Source organism: Aquila chrysaetos, chromosome 6, assembly GCF_900496995.4.
Source record: "Aquila chrysaetos chrysaetos chromosome 6, bAquChr1.4, whole genome shotgun sequence".
Classification (NCBI taxonomy): Eukaryota; Metazoa; Chordata; class Aves; order Accipitriformes; family Accipitridae; genus Aquila; species Aquila chrysaetos.
Window position 1 is genome coordinate 29,529,112 of NC_044009.1, and position 24,106 is coordinate 29,553,217.

General features: G+C 37.7%; 1 protein-coding gene across 4 annotated transcripts in view; it reads left to right on the forward strand.

Moving 5' to 3' along the window:
- Positions 1-417: 417 nt before the first annotated feature.
- The window catches only part of GPR155 (G protein-coupled receptor 155), a 30,521-nt gene continuing 6,832 nt past the window's right edge, over positions 418-24,106 (forward strand). For 2 of the 4 annotated variants that reach the window (XM_030018542.2, XM_030018543.2), the window contains exons 1-12: positions 418-545; positions 6,525-7,030; positions 11,766-12,165; positions 13,538-13,703; positions 14,964-15,119; positions 16,207-16,290; positions 17,590-17,710; positions 19,035-19,119; positions 19,201-19,291; positions 20,412-20,637; positions 21,296-21,397; positions 23,068-23,201. In XM_030018542.2, the coding sequence (XP_029874402.1) occupies positions 6,538-7,030; positions 11,766-12,165; positions 13,538-13,703; positions 14,964-15,119; positions 16,207-16,290; positions 17,590-17,710; positions 19,035-19,119; positions 19,201-19,291; positions 20,412-20,637; positions 21,296-21,397; positions 23,068-23,201 (2,058 nt within the window). In that variant the 5' untranslated portion in view covers positions 418-545; positions 6,525-6,537. The remainder of the gene's footprint in view (positions 546-6,524; positions 7,031-11,765; positions 12,166-13,537; positions 13,704-14,963; positions 15,120-16,206; positions 16,291-17,589; positions 17,711-19,034; positions 19,120-19,200; positions 19,292-20,411; positions 20,638-21,295; positions 21,398-23,067; positions 23,202-24,106) is intronic. The other 2 variants (XM_030018540.2, XM_030018541.2) reach the window with 2 other exon arrangements.

Genomic DNA, 24,106 nt, shown 5'->3' on the forward strand with positions numbered 1-24,106 from the left:
TGTTCCGCTCCCGCCAGGGAAGGCGGCTCCCGAGAGCGGGAGAAGCCCTCGGGGTAAAGGACGCGGCGGGGGCACGCCGCGCCCGGGCCGCCCTCCCTCCTTCCCGCCCGCCGCCGCGGAGGGCTTCTCCCGCCGGCTGAGGGGCTCGGCCGCTCCCCGCCGCCGCCATCTTGCGGCTGATCCCTCCCACCTGCCGGCGTCCGCCGCGCAGCCCCGCGCCCCCGGCCGCCCGCAGCCCGCCCGCGGGCCCCGCACGGCGCGGCTGGGCGCCGGCCCGGGCCTGGCCTCCGGCGCACTGGGCGAGGGGCGGTGCGCGGCAGCGGCGTCCCCCCCGGGGCGGAGGCCCCGGGCCCGGCCCCGCCGGGTGCCGAGCCGGCTGCGAGTGCCGGGCTGGTGGGGCGGGCCGGGGCGGGCCGCGCTGGCCCTCCCCTCCCCTCTCGGGCCTCGGTACCGGCGGCCTCGGCCTTGGAGAGGTTCTCACCTTGGCCGAGCACAAATCCTCTATACGTACCCTTGTGCGGAGGCGCCTACCAAAAGCTAAGTAGGTAAGCTGCCCGCTCCTTCCCCTGACTTCTGGCTTTATTTTCTAACGAGGTAGCTGTCACACAGGGCAGTGCTGTTATTTGTTTTCTCTCTCGGGTGTTCTGAGTGAAAATGCTGTGTGCTCGCTCCTAGCTGGGGTGACCGTGGAAGGGAGAGAGCAGTGATGGGCAAGAAAGGGGCAGGTGAGAGGTTTTTGTTTTGTTGTGGCTTTCTCACCATAAGTCAAAGGATGTTTCATCCCTATTTGGCAAGTGGGGTAAGTGAGGTGCTTTTTAAGGGGTGCTGGCAATAAAATATAATCTGTCTTTTGAAGAATGTTTTGCTGTTTGCTTCAGAAGTTATCTATCTCTCTGTTTAGAAGCCCTAAGATGAGCCTAATTGAAAATTAAGGGGAAGTATGTTTTCCATTTGTTTTTCTGGCTCGATATTTTGTGCTGTTGGCAACTGTTGCTTCATTTGGTCTTGTCTGAACACCCGCACTGACGAATTTTGATGTAGCTGTAAGCGTTGCCGTTGTGAGCTCTGCCAGTCGCGTGCTCAGGGCAGGCCTCGGCTTCGCCGGGCTTGCTGTGCACGCGGCTTCCCCCGCTTGTCTGCTGTCCAGGTGCTTTCTTATAATGACAGCGTAGAAAAAAAACTGAAAAAGGAAGTGCGATCTTGAGAGACAACTGCTCAGAGACACTTAAGGTCTGGTATTTCTTGCAACACTGTCTGGATTTCAAGGTAGGGGTGGCCCACTTCTTGGGTTAATTGCTGTTACAATATTGTCCTCTGTCTGCTTTCTTAGCCCGGTAAAGAGAAAAGTAAAAATTGCGGTTAACTTGCAAGAAGAGGAACCACAGTAATCACTTCTTCCCACTTAATTTTATCAATGTAACTCTCTAAAGTTGCTTCCTCTTTGACTTACTGTACAAACTTTTACACGAAAATGCATATGGTACGTTCTTACCTGAACTGAGGATGAGGTGCTAGAGCTGCTGCGAATGGTACCTCTTCCTGCCCTGATTCCACTTACAGCCTCCTGAATAAAATAATGTGTCATCCTTGGGATGTTTCTACATTGCATTAAAGTAGGAAATGAGGTCACGTTGTGGGATATAATTTATGAACAATGTGCACAGCCTTGCCAGTGTCACCAGAATTATCCTGAGAGTGATTACCAGCTGAAAGCTTGAGAGTGAAAGACCAGAGAGAAGATGTGCCTTGAGGTATCTCTTCTATTCTCTCATACCATCTTTAACTTTCATTAAAAAAGAAGATGAAAGGGATTTTTCTGCTGGAAAAGGAGACTACTACTCTATTTCGGTACTCAGAGAGGAACCTAATGTTGCTTAACTCACAGCTGCTGAGGAATTGAGTTTCTGGTCTGGTGAATTTTAACACTTTACAAATATTGACAACCTATGAGAGAAGTGGGCAAATATCAGTGCTCCAGTTTAAGGGAATTGTAAATTGCACTTGTTCCTTGCTCTCTGTCTATTGTTGGTCTTCATACCAGGCTTCCTCTCGTGCTGGCTGTACTGTCCTTCCTTACAAATGCAAGCTGACTGTGTGGCTGCAAGCAGCTACGCTTGACACAGTTGACAGCAGATGAGGCAGTGTTATTCCTAAAAGGTTTGCCTTTGCTGGCCTGCAGTTCCCAACAGTGCAGCTATTTCCTTATTTTAGTGTCATTTGACTAGTTAATTTGTTACATCTACTATAAGAACAGATGAGTTTCTGGTAGAATATATAAGGTTTTGGTTTTGCATCAGATCAATATCTTTGATTTCGTTAAGAACTATGAATTGAAGACATTTTCGCTCATGTGAGATACTAGTTTGAGTTAAGGCCCAGGTGTGATAAGGCTGTATGTTAAATCTGTGATTAGTCATTACATAATCTCACAACAGTTATGTAAATGCATGTATCCTATAGAGCAAAAGGGGATGAGAGATGTATTCACTTTGTTAAGCAGCACGCTGTGCAAGAGCTTGCATTTCTGGAAAATGCCCACTGCTCTGCAATAAAAAATCTGTGTTAAATGTGAATGTTTTGGGATGTGCGCATCTCTGGAGTTGAAGAGATGATTCACACTCATAGCCCTTGGAGGAGTGCCAGTAGCAGCTTTTACTGTGATGCAGTTTCTGTCTTTGAAACTCATGTTGTTCACCAGAAATTGGGCCTGACTGACTTTACAGGGTCCCTTGTAGTGAATTTCAAGGTGAAGATAGCCTGAAGGAAGGCTGCAGGAATATTTGTGGCACTTTTGTAAAGATGGTTTTAGGATGTGTGGGTGTATATCCATGTCAGTTTTGATCTAGTGAGGAAGATATGGGATTTAGCTACTGACTGATACAACTAGAGAGTCAGTCTTCTGCATATTTACTTAAGTCCTGAATTATAACACGGGGACAAGGGCACTTGTAGTGATTTTATGAGGAGAAATAGTAATTTTAATACAGAGGGAAGACTGGTGTTTAATTAATTTAGGCACAATTTTGGTTTAAAAGTATGGGCTTGTGTAGCTATATTGATAGACTCGCCTGTGAAGGCTTAGTCTGTGCAAGCAAAAAGCCTGGACAGCTCAAACCACTTTTCAGGAGAGAAAGAGAGGAAGGAGATGTTATAGTGGTAAAAGACTATATAACTTCCCACTATATAACTGTATGTAGACTGTGGCTTTTGTGAGTAAGAATATCAGAAAATAAATGTTGTCACTGGTATTGACACAGTGGTAAAAGATACAGCCTTGAATAGGAAGGCACAGGGGATGAGAAGGAATAGTAGAATTTAGGGATAGATACAGCCAGAATACACTTCTGCTACAGACCAAATGTTGCATTTGGTTAAAAAAGCATCACGTTTATCTTACTGCTGAAGAAAATACCTCAACAGAGCAGGGAGTAGGTTGAACATGTTGCATTGCCAGGAGCTTTACCTCTATGCAGTGCTGCAAGCTTGAAGAATTTGAGGTGGGGCTGTGCCAAAAATGTGATTTTCACCTTGCAGCTAATGTAGACTGTGGCTGGCTTCTTTCAAGAATTCAGTGTTGGAAATCTGTCTCTGATCCTCTTTTAGACATTTTGCAAATCCCAACAACTTCCTTAAGTTTTGCTAGTAGAAGAAATGGTTTATTGTCTGCTTCATTTATTGCAAGTTTTTGCATCTTTCTGTAGTAGATAATGCTTTGAGCTCCTGGTCCAAATACATCTAGGTGAATGTATCATCTATAAAATCAGAAAAATACAACCTTTAAAATAAGCCCTATTTGGAGTGAGACTCATTTTCCTTGAGAGAAGAGGTAGCCAAGGCTACTGGACAGATTTGGATGATGCAGCCGCTCAGCCCAGATAAATTGCAACAGCACTGTAGGAGTGCTTACTAAAAGGCTCAGGCGTAAATGAAAGTCATCAGTCAAAGAGTTTGTGCTACATGTGAATGAATACGTGTATGCTGGATGCCAGGGTCTGAAATAGAGCATACAAGATCTCACCTTTGCTCTGACTTGATTTATTTGCTTATTTACCTGGCTGTTATGAGTTCTCTATTCCCTGCAGGTAGGATACAAAGAGGCTGGGAAGACTCTTAAACCAGTTGTTAATTTGCACAGATCTAGCCATTATGCTGTCCAAAGCACTGGTTTGGGAATTGGGAATCTCAGGTTTGCCACTGATATGTTAAATGGCTTAGAGCAAATCAGTTCACCTTTGCCTTATTTTCTATCTCTACAGAGTGGGGTAAGTTATCTTGACTTCCTTTCCAGAGTACTTCACGATTTAGTCATGTCAAAATTTTATACAGAGTTAGCTGATGGACTACACATGTTTCAGAGCTGTATCACCAAAGCCATGTCTGTTTCTGGCAAGACCTTGCTATTGACTGATGAATACCTGTGTATTTGTCCTTTCTCTTCATCTGATTTGCAGACTTTACATGTCTACTTGCATATAGAACCTGCTGTGTTATAGTCAGCCCTTTCAAGGGGGATTGCTGGTAACAAGTGAATATCAGGAGTCACAAGACGTATCTGTTGTACATAAGTACTTAATTTAATGCATACTTAAATTTCACTGTTATGGGCCTAAAGAATTGTATGTAGGAATATGGGTAAGAAATAGTGTGATTAACTAGATTATTGACCACTGTGTCGTATGTGGATTCCTTGCAACTGGAAAGTGTATCATTAGCACATGATACTGAAATGTTGGGAGAGGTCAAAGTTGCACAAAGCAAGGTACGAACTTGAAGAGGGATATGATGATTCGATCTCTAAATCTTTCCTGAAGGTAGAGAGGGCCTTGCCAAATGTTTTTGTGCCAGAGTGGAGAAGCTACAGTTTTTGGTCAAATATATCTTCCTTGCCTGGCGCTCATGTTCTTGTAAGGGCTCTTGTTATTCTGTAAAAGATAAAGAGGGCATAAGCTTATACTGTAAAAGAACATGAAAGCAGGTGGGTTTTGATGTGCAGAGAATGAGTCTGTGGAAGGATGTACAAAAAAAGAACTGATACTGGTAGACTGCAAAGATTTTCCTTGCAACAGAGTTATAGATGAATACAAGTTTAGCAGGTTTGCATTTCCTCCAAATTAGAGGATTTTGTAACCTTTGTCACTCGCCTCTAACAAAATAGATACATGGCACAGAGTGACTGAGGGAGCATCTTTTGGGGAGAGTAGGAAGAGGACAGTTTCAGGCTCATTGGACTTGAATTGACAGCAGGATATTCACAAAAGAGATCTTGGAGATAGACTGAAATGATAGTTTTAACAGAAGAAAATAGGTCTGGATTAGAGAGATCTATGAGTCATCTGCTTGTAATCAAGTAAGTGCTTATGAAAATACACAGGCAGAGGATGTAGGGAGACAAAAGAGGAACAAGGAAGGAGCCCTATCGGCACCCACAGAAATTTAGAGGGATCCTCCCATGTAAATGTTATAGGAACAAGTAGAGATGAGAGGACAATTAGGAGGCACTATAATTACAAAATATATGGGAAAGGCAAAATTTCAAGAGGAGGATGATTATGATAAAGGTGTATGATGGTCACAAAGGATGAAGATGGAACACCAATTCTGAGAGTTTAAGAAAATTTTGGCCTCTCAGGATTTTGGTAAGAATTGTTTCAGGGGCAGAACCTGGATTAAATAGGATCTAAAGATGGAGGTGAAGGATGACTCCCAACTATGCATAAAGCTGAGTGTGTGGAACCAGAGGTGAGCAGCAGTAGTTAAAGAGAGGTCAAGGATGGGATTTTGATATTTGGAGTTCGAAGTGTATTTTTATTGTGAAGGAAAAAGAACCAAGTAGGGCATGGTTTAGGGAGGACCTGAGATAAGATATCCTGGGGCAAACAAAAGGTGTTAGAAAAGAAAACTAAAATTTGATTGTTGAAAGCAGAGTATGTGAGAATTGTAGTTGGGAATTGACAGGGAGCTGAGAAGGTAAGGAAAGTTACAAGCTGCTAACAAGTATGTAAAGACTCTTGTGCTTTTCTGTTGGAGAGTTAACTCGGCTTGTAATGGTAGTCTGGGAAAGCGAGGAATATACACTGAGAATTTAGCAATTGCTGTTTTCTGAAAGGACTGGAAAGTGCTGAAAGGTTGTAATTTATTCTAAATTATGTTTAGATCCTAGAATAATAACAAAACCATCCTTGTTATATCTCCTTTCCTTCCAATGGATTTTTTGCTTTTTGAATGCCCAATCTACATTTAGTTTTAATATTTTAGTGTTACCCTCAAATTTCTTGGGGATTTTTAGCCTCTGTCAATTGTCTTTTTGAATTGTGTGGAGTTGTGTGAAGATTATGTGTGTATGGAATGATTTTTCAGCATTCTTCTTTCTCAGAGTTGTTTCTCTTTAGTTACTTATTATTTGTCTCTATTTATTTGTAATGCACTTGTAAGTGTAAACTCTTCTGCTAGCAAGCCTAATACCATAAATATTCACAAACACAGTTTTGGAAGTTAATAAATAAATACTTTTATTTCTTTTACAGATGAGATTATTTCATGCTCTTTTTTTGGAAGAGGTGGTCAAAGAAAATGGATAGCTATTCAGACTTCAATGCAAAGAACCTCTCATCTTCAGCTAATATGTCTATTCCTTTGCTTGGACAAGTTGGATTCAATACCACTGGCGGTACTCCTTCTATGTCAATAAGCAGGCTTTTCCCAGCCCTGTTAGAATGCTTTGGAATAATTCTTTGTGGCTACGTAGCTGGAAGAGCCAACATTATTACATCAACTCAGGCCAAAGGACTGGGAAATTTTGTGTCCCGTTTTGCACTCCCAGCCCTACTGTTCAAAAACATGGTGGTACTTAACTTTTCTAATGTGAATTGGTCCTTCCTGTACAGTATTTTAGTTGCCAAAGCTGCTGTGTTTTTCTTAGTCTGCGTTTTAACATTGTTGGTAGCCAGTCCAGAGAATCGATTTAGCAAAGCAGGTTTGTTCCCTATTTTTGCTACACAAAGCAATGACTTTGCACTGGGATATCCAATAGGTAAGTATGCTTTCTTCTTTAAAATTATTTTTCAGTGTTCTAGACATGTGTGCTTTTATTTTTCCATAGTTTGAAATTGACTTCTGAACTGAAGTTATGAGTTATCGAAGCCATTTCTCAAGTCACATTTCTTGACCTCAGACCATGTGCGTTTTAGTAAGGGAAGAAAACTGCCAGCTGGTGTGAATGAGACAGGATTTAAAACAATTCAACTATCATTGTCTATATGATCTTGTCATGTTAAAGTAAATAAGATTAAAAAAAAAAAGGATTTAAAATATAATTTCAAAATTGGTATAAATTACCTTACACTTACTGCAGGCAATTTTCCATATGGGAAATTGCCAGTTTCCCTCAAGACCAAAATTCCTTGCTTTGCAAAGTATGAGCCTGTTACTCTGGCCTCTGAAATAGCTGTAGTGGGTTTTTTACTGATTTGGCATTACCTCTTAGTTTAGCTGAAAGAAAACATCCAGCCATAATGTTGGTGCCTACTGGTTGTGGAGTGTGTGTGACAGACTTTAAATCTGTTCAGAAGAAACCTCTAATTTTTGTGCTGCTTAACATAATTTATGTAGCCAATCGTGTTTTATGCCTTAATCTTTATTCTATTGCGGCCAGTAGACATGCTTTAGGATATAGTCTTGGAAGAAGTCAGTCTTTTAAAAGCAAGATTGCTGGTGATTTGTGGTAACTTGCATTTGTGTGTATCAAATTGGAATTTTATGCGGCTGTGGTGCCATTCTTGGGGTGCATAACTAACCACCAGTCCAGTGGAGCTAAAAAACAAACAAACAAAACAGAGAGGCATTCAAGAGTATAACTTGTATAGATGTGTAGTCTTGTTCTTGTAAGCCTATATTCTGAATTCCAAGCAACAACAGTTATTAAATTATTTTATCCCAATCTGCAAGACTATTATTTTCTTCCCTTTTGATAAGCAAGATTTTTTTTTCTTTTTCCTTTTTATAGGTTTTCTTAATGGTATGTTAATATGCTTTTAGCTATGCATACTGTGATACTTAGGACAATCTGGAGTTGTAGCAGGCTTCTCCCACCTGCTACTGTCTGAATTGCAGTGCTTTTTACCTGCCTTGGGAGGCTGTTTTGTGCCAGTGTAGCTTCCAGTGCTACCTCTTCCCAGGCTGACCTGTGTGGCTGATGTGGGAAAGCACACTGCAGGTATTGGGATCTTCCAAATACACCTTGAGTGGAAGGCATTTGGAGAGGATGTCTGGACTATGTTTTATTTGTTTGCTGCTCCCTGAAGAGAAAGTACTCTGTGCCTCTCAAATTCTCTTGAGATCACTCTTATCATCTAGACAAGGTTAAGAACAAAAAAAGAAAGCAAGTTTGTTCTAGCAAAGGAAAAAGCAAGGTACTTGATTACAGAATTGAAAATACAGTTACAAAAGAGAAGCTTAAACATGCAATTCCAGATTATACGTAACAACAAGTAGCTCTGTATTTTAGATTACTTGAGGAGTTGGCAGTTTCTTTCTCCCTATTCCAGGGCAGCGTGCTCAGGACAATCTTGAGTCTTTCTTAGTCTCTTCAAATTTGCTGGATGTGCATAAAATATAGACAAATGCAACTGCAAATTTTTTCTTCCTTGGATGAAAATACCCTGTTTCCCTCAGTTGCATCTCCTGAGATTTATTCCTCTTGAGATCAATCAGAAGTATATCACAAATAGGGCTGTGAGGATTACGTCTTTGTTTCTTGATACTGGATTAAAATGCCAGTTAGGGTTTCTCTTTTTTCTATTTTGAGGTTGTCTGAACATATTTCCATTGTATCCTTCTCGTTAAAACATTCTTTCTACTTTGAATTACTTTCTTGTCAGATTACATGTATTTTCTTCAAGTATTTCAGGATTTATGAGATGTGATTCATATTTTTTCTATGTACAATCTGGCCAAATTCACAACATTTAGTTCATTAAGAACTTTACTGGAATACTTAATGCAACACTGTAGATGCTTAAGGGTTGTTTATTTCTTAGAGCTGTTTATTTCCTATCCTGTTCTTTCCCTTCTCCCATCTCCAAACTTTCACCAGTGTTTGGTTCACACTGTCACGTGTGCAAACTTTTTACTGTTAGTGGCTTCTCTGAAGTGTTTGCAGGACTGGGGAACAAAGAATGTCTTGCTTATTCCTTTTATGTATGATGATAGGTGGTGTTTTGAGCAAAACCTGATCTTTTAAAGGAAATATATTTTTAAAGGCTGCTTCAGTTGAAATTTGTAAGGGAAAAAAATCAGTATTGACAAATCTGTGTATTATAATAACATTATTTAAAAAGGCAGTTTGAACTCTTAAGTAAATAAATAATGTCCTGAGCTTTCATCCCATGTAATTTCTTTAATAACCGCTATGCTATTTTTTGCTGTTTAACAAAGGTTTGCACATAGGAAAATTAAAATGCAGGTTAAATTTTCAAAGATCACCACTCTGTTTTTCTCTAATCACTGTTGCGACAGTTCTACGCTACAAACTGATGTTGGGGTGAAAAACAACTGTTACAGAGGTTTACTAGCACCCCCCCGACACAGATAGAATTACTATGATGAAAGCTTTGTCTGTTTGGTTTTTATTACTGGGTGAGATGATACAACTCTGACAGAACAGCTTCATCTACTCCTGTACTGTATTGTTAAAGCACAGGTATAGCAGAAGTGTTGTGGGGATGATGGCTCAGTTACCATGACTTTAGTGGTGCTAATTAAGCATGAACTAGTGTGTGATTTATATGTAATTTTGAGCAGCTGGGATGTGGAGAATTAATTTTTTTTTAAAAAGTATTAAAGTATCTTTGATTTCAATTTTTTGTTATGACCAGCAAGCAGGCACCTTGATTTAAATAAAAAGAAAAATTTTCATCACAGATAGTTGTGGATTATTTTCACTGTCTTAATGATTCCTTAAGAGTGTTTTCTTATTTATTTTTTTTTCTACCCACTGACTCAGTAATCTACATTGGTTCCACTTTTTGCTACCCAGGAAAATGCATTATGACTTCATAAATCAGTTAAAGTACTTACAGACCTTAATATATTGTATTAAGTATACGGTTTCACTTTGCCAAAAAATAATGATTTATTACATTTTTCACTCGGGCATTATCTACGTATGACTTGTGTTGAGCTGCGTTTGATTGAAATGGGCATTCTGTATAAAGCAGCATAAAAACATCACTCTAAGGTTTGAGGTTTTAGAAAAAAATTTACTTAAAAAGTGTCCAGCTGTTTAAAGTGGTTTTATTTATCAGAATATATTTAGTGCTTAAAACTGGCTTGTTAAATGTGGTAACTAAGCACAAGTTGGTAGTTCTGTTCAGCAGTTTATTCAGGATTTTAGGACAGGTAGCTCTTGTATATGTTCTTTAATCATGGCCTGTAAGAGGAAAAGCACCTTTAGTGCCTTTTATATATTGGAAATCAAGTAATTGAGAATGTCAGTTTATTCAGTCTAAAGAGGAGACTGTTTACAGTAAGTGCTGATTTAGCACTTAGTAGATCCTGTCATTCCAGATGCTTGAATAATATGAAGGTAAATATCTTTTGGATTTTGAAAAACATAGTCACAAGGGAAAACTTTTTCAGAAACAGAACAGGTTTAGTATACGGGGAAATGGAAATACTTGCAACAGTTGGCTGTTTAGTGATCTTAACTTAGCACTCAAAGTACTAAATAAAGTTTATCCCATAGAAAGGTCTAGTAGGTGTATTTATGCAATAGTGCTTCCTTTTCTTAATATTCTTGGTAGTACAAGTAGAATGCACCTGCATATTAAGATACTTCTGCCTGGGGAAAAATGTGTTTCTCTCTAACTAGGGTAGGAAAAACTAAAATGGAAAGCAATACTTTGCATATTTCTGAAAATTACTTGAAATAATAACATTATAAGGCAGGTAAAAGATAACATCCTGCTTTAAAAACATTGGGTTTTTTTAATTCACCCTAGAGTGGAATCTTGTATATCTTTCCTGAGTCTTTTCATGATTTTTGAAGTGCTGTTAGCACAAACTTAGCACAAACTTGAAATAAGAAGCAATTCTACCTTGACTCGAAAGTATGTAGTAGCAATGAAAACAAATGCTTGTGATTTAAAGTTCCTTGAGGGACCAGAACTACAGTGGTAACTCTTGTCCTGACTAGTCCCAGAGAATGAACTAATAATTATATGATAGTGTATTTTTTATTTGGTTGTTGCTTTGCTGTGTTGTATTGAATCAAAGTAGAAAGATCACACCTGACTTACCCACTGAAAACTGGTTAAATTCCAGAGATGTGAAACTCCCCTAAGATGAGAAGAAACTTGTGTCCTGCAAATGTGCATTTAATTCTCCACAGCTCATGTTTCTGGGGAGGAAAGCAATTCAGATAAAAACCAATTTTTTTTCAGCATTTGGGATGACTCAAAGGGTGCATGGGATTGTTATATCGTTTTCTTTCTTTTTTTCTGTAAATGTTGAATATTTGTAGAATCATTAAATAGTGTTGGATAGTTAGTCTTTGGTCTTTAATGTGTTCATTAGATGACTGTGGCCTAATGGTGATTTGGCATACTTCTCTTACTACATCATCTTATATTGATCGTAAATGCAGTTACTTCTGAAGGATAATTAAATGATTTTTCTCTAGTTTTCAGACAGCAAAATTTAATTTCAGTATTAATGTATTTTTGTACTGAAATGTTATCACTCATCGCTTTTCATTTCCTGTCTTCTAGTTGAAGCTTTATATCAAACCACTTACCCAGAGTATCTCCAGTACATTTACCTAGTGGCTCCAATATCTCTTATGATGCTAAACCCTCTGGGGTTTATCTTCTGTGAAATCCAGAAGTGGAGGGATAACCGCACTGTGTCACACAGCAAAATCAAAATAGTGGGCCTAGCACTCCTTCGAGTTTTGCAGAACCCAATTGTATTCATGGTCTTCATAGGAATTGCCTCAAACTTTATTCTTGGCCAGAAAATTCCTGAATACCTTGAAAACTTCCTTGATGGACTGGGCAGTTCATTTTCTGGCTCCGCACTTTTTTACCTTGGACTAACTATGGTGGGACAAACAAAAAAACTGACAAAGGGTATGTTTGTTGCACTGATCCTTCTCATCACAGCTAAACTGTAAGTTTGATTTATGTACTTCTATAATTTTGTTCTCTAGATGTTTTAAGCTCTGAATATACTGGTCAGGTGGCTTTTTTCCCCAAAATCACTATAGTGATAGTATGTTTCACTTCCAGTATTCTGGGTGAGTGCTTCCCAAACTCTTTGGTAGTATACAACTCTTAACTTTTAAAGGAAATTTAGCAGACCACAGCCCTGTTGGCAGGCTCTGCAGAGAAAAAAAATTAGGGGTGCTGTGTCTTCATGGACTGCCTGCAGGTCATCTGTCACAAATTGGGTGTTTGGGGAATTACTAGCTTAAACTAAAATTTACTAGTTAAATAGTTAGACAAGTGTGAGTTTAAGTATTATTTTGATTAGTATTTGTCTTTTCTTTGGATTACACAATACATCTCTTAAATTAGTTGGTTTTCCTTGCTTTGTCTATAAATCTTTGAAACTGCTATATTGGAAGAGCTTAAAAATGGTCGCTTTACACCCTTAAGCTGACTTTTAAGCATGAATAAGTGACAATTTGTATTTAGAAATTATGCCGTCATTATCTTCCCTTGAATATATCTCAGTTACCGGTGAACAAAATATTTTTATTTGCTACAGAGCTGCAATTAACATAATAGCACGATTGTTTGGTGGTTAAGTTTATACTGTAAAATTTGAAGGTGCATTTGAATACCAGTACAACTAACTAGCAAACTTAAAGACCTAGTTTGTAAACCAGCTCAATGACAAATTTTGTAAGAACATGAGGAAAAAACAGTTTTTAATGTTACCACTTTGCTCTGCTGGTGAGTTTATGTAATTAGCCTGTGTAAGGCTTACATAGTGAGTCTATGCGAGATCTGCGTTATTGCTAAAGGCGAACAAAATAGCATTGATGCAGGGTTTTTTTTGCTGGCCAAAACTTTCAGAGTGGGATACTTAAGCTTGCGCCCTTGTTGTATTTCAGACAGCTTGCAGAAAGGTGGTCTAAATTTCAAAGCTGCTGACTGCTTATAGCTACTATTACTTTAACAGTTGAAAAATGAGGGATTTTTTTTTATATTTTACCTCTCTGAATCTGAGGTTTATACAAAGAACGTGTCTGTATAATCAGAGAATGTGCTTATATCCCAGAGTTTGTTGTCACGTTTACCGTTTTTTCTGTCTGTGGGCTTTTTTGGTTTAATTGGTGACAAAATTTTTAATCAGCTGGTAAATGTCACGTTAACAGTAAAGGCAATCATTCAAAGTGATGTCAGTGTTTTGCTTTTCATAAACAGGATTCAAACAAACCTCAATTTTCCTTTTGGTTCATTTTCTGAGTAAAGAAGAGTCTATTGCTATAGCTTGAGTAATATTTTTATAATTACTTTTTTCCTTCTCTTTTCAGACTTATGATGCCGTTTCTCTGTAGAGAAATGGTGGAACTCTTGGACAAGAGTGACAGCATAGTCAACCACACCAGTTTATCAAACTATGCGTTTCTTTACGGAGTTTTTCCAGCAGCACCTGGTGTTGCAATATTTGCAAGTCAATTTAATATGGAAGTAGGAATTGTATGTATTTAGCTTTTCCCAAACATATACTAACTTTGAGCTTAACTTTGTTGATGAAATACTTAAACAAATGAGTAGGCTTTTCTGTAGTGTAGACTCCTTAGATTTACTTGTACTCCCTAGATCTCAAAGGTAAATTATATTTCAGATTATTAATTAAGCAAAGTATTATTTCCTGATGTCTCAAGTGTCTTGATTGTACATGTTCATAAATAAGTCCTCATACTTTTCTTATTTGTGACTCTAGTAGGAAGAACTTGGATAACTTTATATTTAAAGAACTTGTATCTTTATTGTGGGTTTGTTGTTTGTTTGTTTGTTTTTTCAAAGACCTTATCTGTAGGAAAAAACTTAAGTGATGTTACTGACTTCAGTAAGAACAGTGTTAGATTAATGCTGAAAATTTATGGAAGAACGTATGCTTTAACTGATTCTGTTGTGTTGCCTTTCAGTTAAATCTTGTGATAGAAATGCATTTTACTTTTTTTTTTGTAGTAGAGGATATCAATTATCTTTTCAACTTAAAATACAAATTTTACAACTGTTTCCTTTCTTCCTCTTGAAGTGACATTAAAACATTCCTGTTGAATTCCATTGTTTTTAATGTTACCTATTTTGGGTTTGTTTAGTTTGGTTTTTTAAAAGAAAAGGAAAAAAAAAAGAGGACACTAAAAGTAAACCTTACAAGATAAAATCTTGTGCCCAAAAAACTCAGGAAATTTCTTTAAAACAGAGATCTGTAGTATGAGTAACAATTCACACTTCCATCACTGTGCAAATTCTAGAAAGCAGAAAGACAATGGGAAGCCAAAATAGGAATCACTTAAGTGTAAATATATATGGCTTCTCATGAATTGGTGCATATTAGTATTTGCATAACTACATGTTTTCTTAATTATTTACTGTGTGAATATTTGCATGCAAAAGTAAATTGTGACATTGTAAATCCACCCCTAGACTGCAGTCATTAGTATATTTGACACCCATGAAAAAACTCTTCAGGAATTTGCAGCAGGGAACTCTCTATTCCTACTGTTTTAGAAGCTTGTTAAAATTTTCAGTTTCACTGTATGTATAAAATGGATACTTTCTGGCTCAAATTCTAAATAATTTGTTATAGAAACAACTCGGTGATTTGTTAAAGGTCTATGTATGTTTAATTCAAAGGTACAATTTTGCCAGTGGTTGTGTTTCTGAAAACAGATTATTTAGCTTGAGATCTGATTAACTCTGTTCTTGTTTATGTTTCACTCTTTGCAGATTACCTCAGGCATGGTGATAAGCACTTTTGTGTCTGCACCTATTATGTATGTTTCTGCGTGGCTGTTGACCATTCCATCTATGGACCCCAACCCACTGGCATCTGCACTGCAAAACGTTAGCTTTGACATAAGTATTGTCAGCCTCATTTCTCTGGTAGGTGTTGATGAATTGAAATACAAAAGCACACTGTCATGTCAGAGTAGTTTTAGTACATAAGCAGCAAATTGAGTCATGGTAAGATGAGACTCGTGTTTCCTTGTCGTATCCTGTTGCAGAAGGATGAGGAAGGAGTTAAAAATCTTCTTGATTTAGCAGTGGGTCAGCTGGAAAGCTGCACTGTAGAGAAAGGTGGGTAAGTGAATTAGAGCACTAGTGCAGGGCTTAAGAGTTTGTCCTTTTAGTTTGGGGTTGTTTTTTTTGTTTTTAAATAACAGGGTGTGGGGGAATAACAGTACTAGCTGACACCACAGGGAATAATTACATCAAGCCATGTGAGGTGCTTGGATATCACAGTAATGGAGGCTGCGTACAAACTTCAGTTCCAGAAATGCCAGTGAATATTTATTTAATGAAGTATTAATGATTATTAATTAAAATGTTTAACTTGGAAGTTTTAAATTAGCTTTACCAAATTCCTTTCCTAGAAATTCTGTTCTTGAAAAGTGGGTTGATAATCCAGAAGTCCGATATAAATTGTGTTTCAGCTTTATAGGCACTACAGATAGTGTGTTTATTTTGTTTGCTTTTTTACAATAAAAATATCCATGTTGGGGGGAGTTGGAATTTTCTTAAGTTGTTGTCTCACTGAAGTCCTCTTGTCTTGAAACTGTGCCTCAAGGGAAGCCACAAGTGAATGCTGCCTCTTGCCGTCACAGACCATTTTAGGAGATTCAGGGTAGGGGGAGGAATTTTAAATTCAAAATTGCCAGGCTACTCTGTGGTCATTTATGTCCTGAGGAACAACCAGGCTTCTGTACACTAGAGGCAAGCTCTTGATGCTTCCTGGAAATATTTCACCATCATGAGAACACGAACATGGATTGCTTTTTCTGGCCATAGTTGCTGAGGTATAAGGACTGGCAGCAGATGGTGTGGAGCTGACTACAGTAGTCATGTTGCTAAGAAACTTTTCAAGAAGATTTGCTGTATATTTAGTTTCACCATAGTCTGCCAGAATACTCATCTTGTTCATCTGGGTTTTGTTTTACTCTTAAATTAATTTTTTTCTTGTATGTTACAGATCTGGTCTCTTATTGTTGTTCTTCTGAGTAAGAAATACAAACAGCTTCCTCACATGATTACAACAAATCTACTTGTTGCTCAGGTCAGTAGTAAGAAGAATTCTGTTTTGTGAGTTTTGTTTTTTTTAAAGTCTTTTAACATTTTTACAAGTTTGGTTTCTATAGTGATATCTTTGTAGCCATCTATGGAGGGCAGGGGAATCTAATGTATGACTCGTCTAAACAATTTCTGTGCCTTAAAATACACCCTTGAAGAAAATGATAGTTGATGCTGGTAGTATGGTTCTCAAACAGAACTATAAGCAATCAGAATAGAGAGTGGCTTCTGAAATATATTTTTAGTTACTGCCTAATACTGTTGAGTGCACTTCTGTATCAATTTATGCCAGTCTGAAAGTGAGCAATGCCAGGATCAGCAGCAGCATGTGTTTGACTCTATGGTGACATGATTCAAGGAGCTAAATAGAAAACTAATCCCCATGCTGGTTTAGCTCCCTGAAGTGGCTTGCTGAGGGATCAGATGGGTGCCAGTGCTGATGCAAAGAAGGGGTGTGGGAATGCATGGCTGGTGGTTAGGGAAGGGCAAAGCCAAATAGCTCTGGATTAATTTTAATTGTTATTTAAACTGAGAGAAAACTGCAAAGTACATGTTCCTTCTTCCCTTAAAGTCAACTGCACAACTGCTGTTAAATTCAGTGAGAGCAGTCTGTGCTTGTAATATATCTGTGTGGTAGTGCTTTCTGAAGTGTTCTGTAGTTTAAAAAAAAAAATATATATAGTAAACTCTCTGAGGTCTGATCATGGAGTCACGTTTGAAAAAAGTCATGTATGAGAGTTGCAGGTGCTTCTTGTCTGTAACAGCAAAGTTAGCTTTCATCTTAAAAAAATTTTGAACTATTGTGTTACTATTTCCATAATATTTCAGCCTATCTTTTCAGATTCCTTCAGTACTAAAACTGTAAAGAATTGTATAATTCTTGGCTGAACAAACATCTGTTGACCTCAGCTTCATGCCCAAATTCTTTCAGATAAATGGTTTATACTTAACAAAAGCATTACATTTTTCTTATTATAAGATATATATATAAAGATTATATATTTTTTTCTGACTTGCCTTACTCTCAGTTTATCTGAGCTATATAATTGCTGTCAAAACCCCCCCTCCTGAAAATAAGGTACTATAGTCAGTGATATAACTGTAATACCGAATTTACTGCTGCACTGCTTTACTGCTATGAGAACTATCTAATTCATAAAATCACACTCCAGTGCACCTGGGGATGGAGTTTTGAAGCTTATTGTAGCTGTATTACACTGTGTTCAGTTTTTCTTGTCATCCTGCTTTCCCAGTTTAAATGATGTCATCTTACCTTTCTTTCCAGTTTATTGCTTGCATTGGAATGGTGGTATGGAATTTCATTGTTAAAGAGAAAGACATCACCATGCAGATCCTAGTATTTATATTCCTCTACAGCTCACTTTATGGTACCTACCTGTGGACAGGTATGATTTTTCTAGGCAGAACCTAGGTACTGTAATAAAAGATTAATGTACTGAAATAATTTTATTATATTCTTCAGAGTAATTGTTCCTTCACTTGTATGTAGTTCTACAAATATGCATACCTGTAAGCTGTGCCAGGCTGCAGCACTAGCAACGCAGGGCTCAGTGTCAGGCACTGCTTCTGCTATTGGAAGCTTATACCTAGGGCAGGTCTAGATACAGCAGCCTTGCTAGCTTGTAGCAAAGACAAGAACCTGCTCTTGAGACAGAAGCAATTACAAATAGAGTGAATGTGGTGGGTTGCCCTTCAGCTAGTCAAAATCTTATTGGTGATTTTTAATTACTGCAGAGTTTAAAAATTGATTATTCAGCATTAAGTAGATTTTAAAACTTTGTGCCTCAAAAAAGTAGGAAATAGAGAATGAAGGGAAATATAAAAGTAGCTTTAACATTTTTTTTTTTTCCCCTGGCAGTTGTAGTTTTTAAAAACAATGGGTGGGTTCTGCAGGTGTAGATGATTAATGAAGGCATTACTTGAAATAGGCAGAATTGAAAGATGCATCAAGAAGCTTGGAGAACCTTACTGTATGATTAAAAAAGAGACTTTGGTTATTCAGGAGACTTTTTATACTGTTCTTGAGTCCAGAAGTCTAAGGGTTTAATTCCCGTGGTGTTGTTGTGGAGTAAGTTGTATTTATGTTTAGCTGAAATAGGTAGTTCATGATTAGTATAGCCTAACATAAATACTAGCTTTGCTTCAGCATGGGTAATGTTGCTGAGCTTCTGAGTTGTGAATAGAATAGGCAGTTCCAGAAGATAGTCCCATGTATAATTATATACGTAAAAATAGGTAAAACTTTTTTGTTAAATTTATCATTGACTTTTTATAAAGCACTAGTCAGTTTTTCAAGAAATGATGTAACAGAACACAACGTTATTTGTTGGTTAATTAAGAGTGTCAGTCTAGAACAATTGTTGTTGATACCTTAAGAAAGTAGTTACTTGTGTCTTAAATATTCTCTTGACATCTTTTATACGCTTGTGAACCTTTCTAAGCATTTAGAAGTGGATGTTTAATATAAAATGTCCTGGAATTCCTTCAATGTTTCATTATTAATATGATTTTTTTAAGATAATAGGTGTTTCTATTTTACTTTCTCAGAATACATCTAGAAAAACAATTTTGGACTATTTGAAAGTCTGAGAAGAATGTCTTGGTTATTGAGCAGGTTGCATCATAGGGTTTCTAGAGTCTGTATTTACCAGTTCCCTTTTTAATAATAAACAAGGCATTTCTTTTGTTTTTGTTTTTGGTTTTTTGTAGGTTTTCTGTCTTTCTCTTTGTTTCTGTTGAGGAAGAGAGAAACAGCAAAGATTCCCATTGGGTTTATTATCATAGCTGGATGGGGGTAAGTTAATTCAGATGTTTCCCTGTAGAATTAGTGGGAGCGTGCTAAATATGTTACTTTCTTCCTATTTTGCTCTTTCAGAGTCCCAACACTTCTGGTGGGAATATTACTAATTGTTGGTGAACGTAACAACACTAGTATTGACTCTGCCTTTTTCTATGGAAAATACCAGGTATGAATGTGTTCTGTCCTCATCACTTCAGACTTCTGCCAGTTCCAATACATTACTGAGAAATTGTGTTTTCTGTTTGCTTCTTATTTAAGTAGCTTTCAGTCAAAGCACAGGTTACCATAACAACAGTATCGTTATAGAATGCTTATAGATTGATACAAAAATGTATTTCTGTAATGAACCATTAGGAAAACTTGCTTGAACAAGGACCTTCATGTTTAGGCAACTATGACTAAGAAAAAGAGGGAGTAGGCTTCCCAAAGAAAAGGATTAGGAGTGGTAATGAATTGCAGAGCCCTTTTCCTGGTGACTAATTTGTCGTCTCACTTGATAATTATCTAAAACTATTACTATCCAATAGCTAATTAATGGCTTTCAGTCTGTAGTAGATAGAATCTACATTAACTGTGTAGCAGTAACTGCTTGCACTGCGGGAGACTTCTCTGCACAATCATGGGTTGAAAGTCCCTGAGCTTGAACTACCATTTTTACCAATAAATAGTTCCTCTTATCAGAGGATGTAAAATACACTGGCATCGGTATTTGTCATGTTTTCCTCCATCTTTCTTATGGATAAAGAGGCTATGAGTCTCTCAGGATTATTCATGTGCTGCTTTCACAAGTATTGAATAGCCTCGGAGTGGACTCTGGGCATCAGTGGCAGATGATTAGAAGTAAAGGTTAATTAATAGCATGCTCCCCATTGGCAAAAGCATGGAAATTAGAGCTGTGCCAGAGGGTGACAAGAACACATTCCTCTTTGGAATTAAAAGGTACCTGAACAGAACTTGAACTGGAGCACTAATGATCCTGAGGGGAAGGATGATGATGAGAGGATGGTTTTGGATTTTGTGGGAAATAGGGGTCCCCGCTTCAAAAAAAAAAAAACCAACCCAAACAAAAAAAACCCTGAGTTACTCAGGCAAGGTAAACTAGTTAAGTCTCATGTACTGATTGCTCTTTCAGCGCTACAAGATGCAAGAGCAGTAAATATAGAAAACTCTCTTATTCAGATGTATTTGTTAGTTATTTAGGAAACTACAGAAGTTAGAAAGGCAGATATATGCAAGTATTTTCCTTTATTTTGTATTTAAGTGTATTTTCCTTGCTCTTTTAACAGATAATTACCACAGCAGTGATCCTGTTCATTAGTATACTGATGGCAGGTATCTCACTTATGTGCATGAACAGAAATAGGCAAGAGTCGAACTATGAGGTATTGAACCCATACTCACCACGTAGCCAAGTGGAGGAGGTTGAAGTGGAAGGGAATGAGGGGAATCAAGTTTCAGCCACTGTGTCTCAGCCTTCTCCAGGATCTTCTGCACAGCCATCTGCAGAAAGAGGTAGAGAAAGTAGATTTGTAAAAGAGTAAATGGCTCGGGATACAATAAAATAATGTTCCAAATTTAATTCTGACCTGGGAAGGACAGTTGTTTACACCTTCAAGTGTTACACTAGGACAGAAGAAAATCTAGATATAACTGCCTTAGGATTTAGGTTTATGTTTCTAAGGAAAGTTTGATGATTGTCACTGTAAGGGTGGGGGAAGTGGACAGGAAAAAAAGCATATGTATGTTTTTTATGTAAGTAGTGGTATCTTGATAAGGATGTGATAAATGCAGTCCACTAGGCATCTTAGATTGTTTACCCACTGAACTGTCTCTCTGAGAATGAATTATATGCCAGCAGCATTGCTACTCAATGTGTTTCTAATCCTCCTTGTTTGTATGTAGCCTTTTTGATCACTTACCATATGTTTTCCCTCTAGCTAAAAGTACTTGTGTTGATTCCATGGTGGTAGTGCTGTGTTAAATATTTCTATATATTAGTAGTGTAACCCATTCACCCTCTCAACAAATTGGAAAAATTAAGTCTGCTTTCTCCTTTTGGGTTATTTTGGAGGATAGTAGTTAAAGCTGTATAGAATATATTGTTATACTTGGAAAATAAATTATGGTAGTGAAGGCAGCTAACTATCCTGTTACTGTATACTCTTAATAGGTTGCTGTTCTTGTCAAACAACAAATGGTGAATTGTCCTGTGCTAGAGAGAGCAAAGCAGTGACAAATGCTGTTGAAAGCAAGGTTCCTGCAATTGAGACAGGTAAAGCAGTAGCGTCTCCTTGTTTTAATACTACAAACTCTTCCACAACATTTATGTGTGTTGTTCTCACAAAGAAACTGTTTGGGCTGTTGTTCTCTCAACTCTACCTGGATAACTTATATTAAATTCAAGCATTAGGCAATAAGTTAGGTGTTTGTTCTCTTCTGCCTGATAGTTATCAGTAATCTTTCAGTGCTCAAGATGGACAGTTGTTTCGGTTTGGGTTTTTTTACCACTAAGCTGCTTTAACACATCCTTCTGAGCATTCAGACTTTACCTCTCCATCATTGCTGCCTTTGGATGCTGAGAAGTACATAACCCTACTTTGCCTCAAGTTTTCAACTTAAACACGCTTTTTTACATTCTCATGTTCACATCTTGTGTCTTCTAAAAAGGCCTTTGAAGGCTTTGTTGTAATCATGCACAGGTTTTGCATGAGAAACCTGAATGAGATCTAGAGGAGCAAGCACTTACTGCAGATTAGATCAAGTGTCCATGCTGCTGTACTATTCATGTCTAGGGGAGACAGATGGAAAAAATTGACTAAGGGGGCCTTAGGAGTCACTGAAATAGGAAAAAATGGATCAAAGTGACTGTTCAGCACCTGATGGAAAACTACATGCTCAGCCCATTCTCATCATACATCACTTTCAATAATCAAAGCTAGCTGCAGCACAGCCTTTCTCTTTTTCCTATTTTCTTGGTTTTTTGCATCCTTAGCAAGGAAGTTCATAGCCTTATGCTTTGTTTGGATGCAACATAACTTTCAACAAATATAACTATTTCACACTGAAACATACTTAGTTATGTCTCCTCTCACAAAATGCAGCTTTCCACTTATTGCCAAATATTTTATCTATTAAGTAATTCAGACAAGCATCATAAGAATGTCTTCCAATGATAGAGGAAGGCCAGTTTAATTTTCTTATCCTAAAAGATAAGGTAGAAAATACTTTAAGATTGAGTGGAAATTTTTTTGACCTATTGAGTGAACACTTCAAAACTATAAATCGGTAAAAGCAAATTGTAATGGATACACATGTGTAACTTTGGCTGCAATAAAAACTAATCCTTCTACTATCCCACTGAACTGCTATGACAGGTATCTGGTGCAAATTCTTAGGTATGTCCTTGCCAGGAAGATTTTCACTGCCATCTAGAGGAAGGTACTCAGAATTCCTTAGAACTCTAGCTGGAAGACAAGCATCCATTCTCTGTGTGTTTGGCTCTTTTGATTGATAGAATTATGACAGTGTTCTGATATACCATGTTCAAAATACAGTCACAAAACTGAAATAAATAGAGCTCAACAACGCTGAGATACAGAGTAAGAACATTAGAGCTGACAGTATATTTGAAATACTTATTCCGGAAACTAATTCTAAGTTTAAAAACTATTCTGAGAAATGGCTGTTTTTTCATTATTTCTAAGTTTGCATTAAACCTTTGAAAGAAGAGTTCTGTTGCAAAAAGTTCCTTCATTTTAGGAGCACATGTAAACTACTGTTTCATTTGAGAATTGATGTCTGAACAGGTTATTGTCAAAGCTAATATTAAATTTTGTGTGTGTGACTTCAGTACAGATACTTACAAGGTAATTTAACTCAGCAAGTTTGCTCATAGAGTTTGTAAGTTAGAAGCCTAATGAAAAATTCTGGTTTGTTTTTCAGCTGATCAGTGTGTGAGTCATTGCAGTGCTCGAACCTGCGTATTGGCTCAGGAAGAACAGCTTCTACAGGCTGGAGACAAACAGCTGGCCAGACATGTGCTGCTGTGCTTACTTCTTATTGTTGGCCTGTTTGCTGTAAATATTTTTTCTCCCCGTGTTGTTTAACTCATTGAGGTGGAATGATTCTTAGGAAAGCTATGTAGACAGTCCAGTAAAAATCTTCCAATTACTCATGTAACAATTCATTAAATAAATTAGAAGCTTTAATTTGGTCCCTTACTGGAAAAGGGATATCATAAAATTAATTTTTCTGTGCCACATCATAAATTAAAGGGAAATTAAGATTGATGGTGTTAGTGAGCAAGCCACACTGGAGAACCCTAAAGAGGGAAAAAATGGTGTTATATTATTTGGTAATTAATTCATCACTACTGCCCCTCTTCCCATTTTTCTCAAGAGCTAGTCTTCTTCCCTAGACAATAATCAATTAAAAATATAAAGTAAATTCTGAAGGAGACTGTACAAAAATTGTTCCATCTGATCGTGCTTTTATTTGGAACTTGGATTTCTGAGGTGCTTTAGTAATGACCAATAACATAAGACTTTACTTGAAATGGGAAAATGCAATTTTGTTGCTTTTAGTGGGGGTTTGGAGGCAATGTAGCTAAGTTGGTGTTGCCAAGCACCATTACTGACTAGATCCTAGTTGTGAAGGTGGCTGCTCCTGTATTAGGGATATAATTTGAATTTTTAACAAAGATGAGAAACGACTCTTTCTGTTTGAATGTAATTCTCAAAGCTGAACTTCTTGTGGATGACAATTAGGGTGCAAGTATTTTTATTTGAAATGGAAAATACTATGGCACAAATATGTCATACTGCAAAGAAAGGACAGTGTGGCACAACTATGTAGTGTAATGGGTACTACTGTTGCTTTTCAGGTTCTGTTAGATTACAGAATGGAAGTTTTCCCTCTCTCAAATTTCCTGTATCATATATTCCATGATAATATATTTTTTTACATCTTCTGTATTTAAGAG